Raw genomic sequence first — 3,216 nt, 5'->3', positions numbered from 1 at the left:
TGATTCCACATATCATGCAATTAAGAATTACTTTTTAAAGGGTAAATTCGAACCTTTCGGATAGTTCACGGGAAAATTTGACCATTTCATGTAGTTCAGGAGCAAATTGACCGTTCCACCAAATTTTGAGTTTTTTATATATTTTTTTATTCCTTTTTTCTTTCTTATAGCCACTACCTCTACCACTCATCACCCTTTCTTCCTCCACCCTTCTTATCGCTCCCCGTTATCATTGTCATCATCACCTCCACCACCATCTTCTCTTCCCTTTCATTTCTTTTTCTCTCCCCCTATCACCCCATCACCATCTATACCACTAGGAAAAAATACACTAAACTACTTGAACATGCAATGTAGAATACTATTCTAGTGTAGGTGTATAGCCACATAGGGATCAAAGGAGGAAGAAAGGGTAATTGGCAGTAGACGTGGTGGCGTGCAGGGAAATAGAAAGAAGAACGAAAAAAAATTTAAAGCTTAAAATAATTAGGGTGAAGGGTCAAATTTTTCTTTGAACTATGCGGAAGCTTTCAATTTCCTAGTTTTGATTTTCTTCTCCGATGCTCATTCCATTGCCTCGGGAAACGTGTCTCTCGTCCTTACAATTCATAAATCACACTTTAAGTCTACGGGGAGGGTCATTTAGGGGTCCTAATACTCAAAACAACTAGACAGGTCGTTACATCAAATTGTTTTTTTAATGACAGAGGAACCCGCAGTCGCTACCACCGAGTGCGCACAGGGTAAACCCCTCTCCTGTACAATAGCCCATGAACCACACAGGAGAGGTAACCCGCACTAGGCAAGCCCCTTGCGATGAGCTCGACCCAGACGGCAAATCCCCTACTGTCGTAGGCAGGGAGTTTCGAACATGAGACCTCCGTAATGGAAGCCCCATGCTCAACCAACTGAACCACCCTTGCGGGTATCTCTTTGAAACAGTTGACTCATATCACCACATTTTGGGGTTGTATTTGTATTTCCACTCTTATGGTTATTTGAGACGTTTTATGACTTATAATTGTCTTTAATGTTCCTTTAATGCTTGTAATTAATGAAAATTGGTTAAAACTGAAAACAATTCGCCTACCAAGTTGGGTTGTAGGTGCCATCAGGCTTAGGAAAATTTTGGATCGTGACACTATTGTTTTCTTCCGTAAGAATAAATACAATAGACAAGTCAAATTAAAATCTATACAACTATTACATTTAATAAAACATAGGAAGTAATCTAATTCTTCAGTAAATAAGTAACCATAAAAAATCAAGGGAGATTTTTTTTAGAATACTAAATATGATAATCTAATTTGGTATTTAATTAAAAGCATTTATTAGATCTTACAATTTAGATTATCATATAAGTCAAGGTAGAGCATGCACATAGTTGCAAACCTAGGATTAATGGCAGCGGCGACACTACCAACCATAGAGAAGAGGGTTTTGACCCTTAAGTCCTCAGATGGTGATGAGTTTGAATTGGAAGAATCCATCGTCGTTCAATCATTGATGATCAAGAAAATGGTTGAAGATGGATGTGCCGTCGGCGTCATCCCACTCTTCAACGTGGACACAGAAACCCTCACGAAGATCATTGAATACCTCAAGATGCATCAGTTGACATCAAACCAAGAAGAAATAAAGAATTACGACAAGGAAATGGTGCGTACTAATTTGAAAACCCTCTTTAACTTCTTATCGGCTGCGAATTTCCTTGACATCATGGGTTTGCTCGATTTATGCTCCAAGGCGGTGGCTGATAGGATCAAGCATAAGTCGATTGAGGCTGTTCAAGAGATATTCAATATCACCAGTGATTTCACCCCAGAGGAAGAAGTTGCAATCCGAAATGAGAACCCTCACGCTTTCGAAGGGGATTTTGACCACTCGCTTGACTAAGTCATAATTGATGTCATACTATTTTTTGTTTAGAAAAGTGCTCCTTTTTTATTTCTCTTTCGAGCAAAGGTCCGGTAACTAATAGGTTATGGTATGAGTTGACGCTTGTAAAAAAAATAAAAAGGGACAAATTTTAAGGGTCATATGTGTGTTCAGCATGTTCTATATGTTTGTTTCTCCATATTATATCTCTGACGTTATTCAATTTTTATTTTAATTGGATGTGTTTGAATGTTATTGATAAGTATGCTCACAAGAGGTTCTAATCAGTTAGTTAGCTAAAAATTCTATTAGTTGTCTATAAATATATATGCTTCAAATGTTTCCAGTTGGAACAAATAGCGACTAGGATTTGAGTAATAGAGAAATGATGTTTTCCCCATCTTACGAGTGTTTTTATCATCCATCTCGTGAAGATTCCCATGACATACAATTAATTCATGCCTTAGTAATTTCTTCTCCAAGCTTTCTTCTCCAAGCAAATGAAGTCAAAAAAGAATACTTCTATTTTCCCCCATAGTTTGTAAAGACACCCAAAAAAAAAAAATGACAAAAGACACCCAAAAATATCAAATAACTAAAAAAAAAATTAACACGTTGAAATAAAGCTTGAAACAAGCTGATGCTTAAAATCATTCACTCAGAGGTTTAGCGACTCCAATTCGATGTACTGCCAGTTGGTTTCAGTATACATCATGCAATCTGAGTTGGAATTGTCATTTGTACCTAAGATGAAATTTCAAGTTATTACAGTCCTCAATACAAACAGAACTCTTTCTCATTCAATTCCTCCCATATACCCCAAGAAAAGATTTCACTTCATAACATTCACACACGTTTCAATTTACTTAATGGAACAGTAAGCTTGTAACGTAGAACTAGATTTCAAGACCAACAAACTCAAGTCAATCGGAATGTTAAACTTAACTCTTTCTCTTCTATTTACCTAAGTATTATAATCTCTGCTTAAATTTATTTTAACTACAAAGATCAGAATGATAATTTATACTCCCTCTGTTTTAATTCATGTGAACCCTTTACTATTTGGGGAGTCTACGAGGTGGTTCTTTGACTACGCTTTCCTCACATTTTTTCTAAATTTTTTGAATTATAAATTATCATGACTTATAGTACTTTTAATTTAGTTTCTAAATATATAAATTTTATTTTTACAAACTTGAAAAATCTATGTCAAAATTTAAGGTCAAAGACTAAGTTATAAAGTTTGATCCTCGTACTCCGAAAAAGTTCACATAAATTGAAACGGAGGGAGTATAAGGATGCTCTCTCATGAGAGAAGCATCTTTTAGCTTCAGAGTT

The 3,216-nt window shown here is 35.9% G+C and overlaps 1 protein-coding gene across 1 annotated transcript; it reads left to right on the top strand.

Moving 5' to 3' along the window:
- Nucleotides 1–1,172: 1,172 nt before the first annotated feature.
- LOC132029420 (SKP1-like protein 11) lies at nucleotides 1,173–2,113 on the top strand. Its single transcript, XM_059418697.1, has 2 exons — nucleotides 1,173–1,659; nucleotides 1,747–2,113. Exons 1-2 carry the CDS (start codon nucleotides 1,375–1,377, stop codon nucleotides 1,894–1,896), a joined length of 435 nt encoding a protein of 144 aa, XP_059274680.1. The 5' UTR covers nucleotides 1,173–1,374; the 3' UTR covers nucleotides 1,897–2,113.
- The last annotated feature ends 1,103 nt before the right edge of the window (nucleotides 2,114–3,216 follow it).

Source organism: Lycium ferocissimum, chromosome 9 (genome assembly GCF_029784015.1).
Source record: "Lycium ferocissimum isolate CSIRO_LF1 chromosome 9, AGI_CSIRO_Lferr_CH_V1, whole genome shotgun sequence".
NCBI lineage: Eukaryota > Viridiplantae > Streptophyta > Magnoliopsida > Solanales > Solanaceae > Lycium > Lycium ferocissimum.
Note: the sequence above shows the minus strand (reverse complement) of the source record. Positions and strands in the feature narration are given on the sequence as shown.

Bases quoted from the DNA above. Each gene is read 5' to 3' on its own strand.
- LOC132029420 (XM_059418697.1), top strand. From the start codon at position 1,375: ATGCACATAGTTGCAAACCTAGGATTAATGGCAGCGGCGACACTACCA. The intron at 1,660-1,746 runs GTGCGTACTAAT...TTATGCTCCAAG, and splicing joins AGAATTACGACAAGGAAATG to GCGGTGGCTGATAGGATCAA.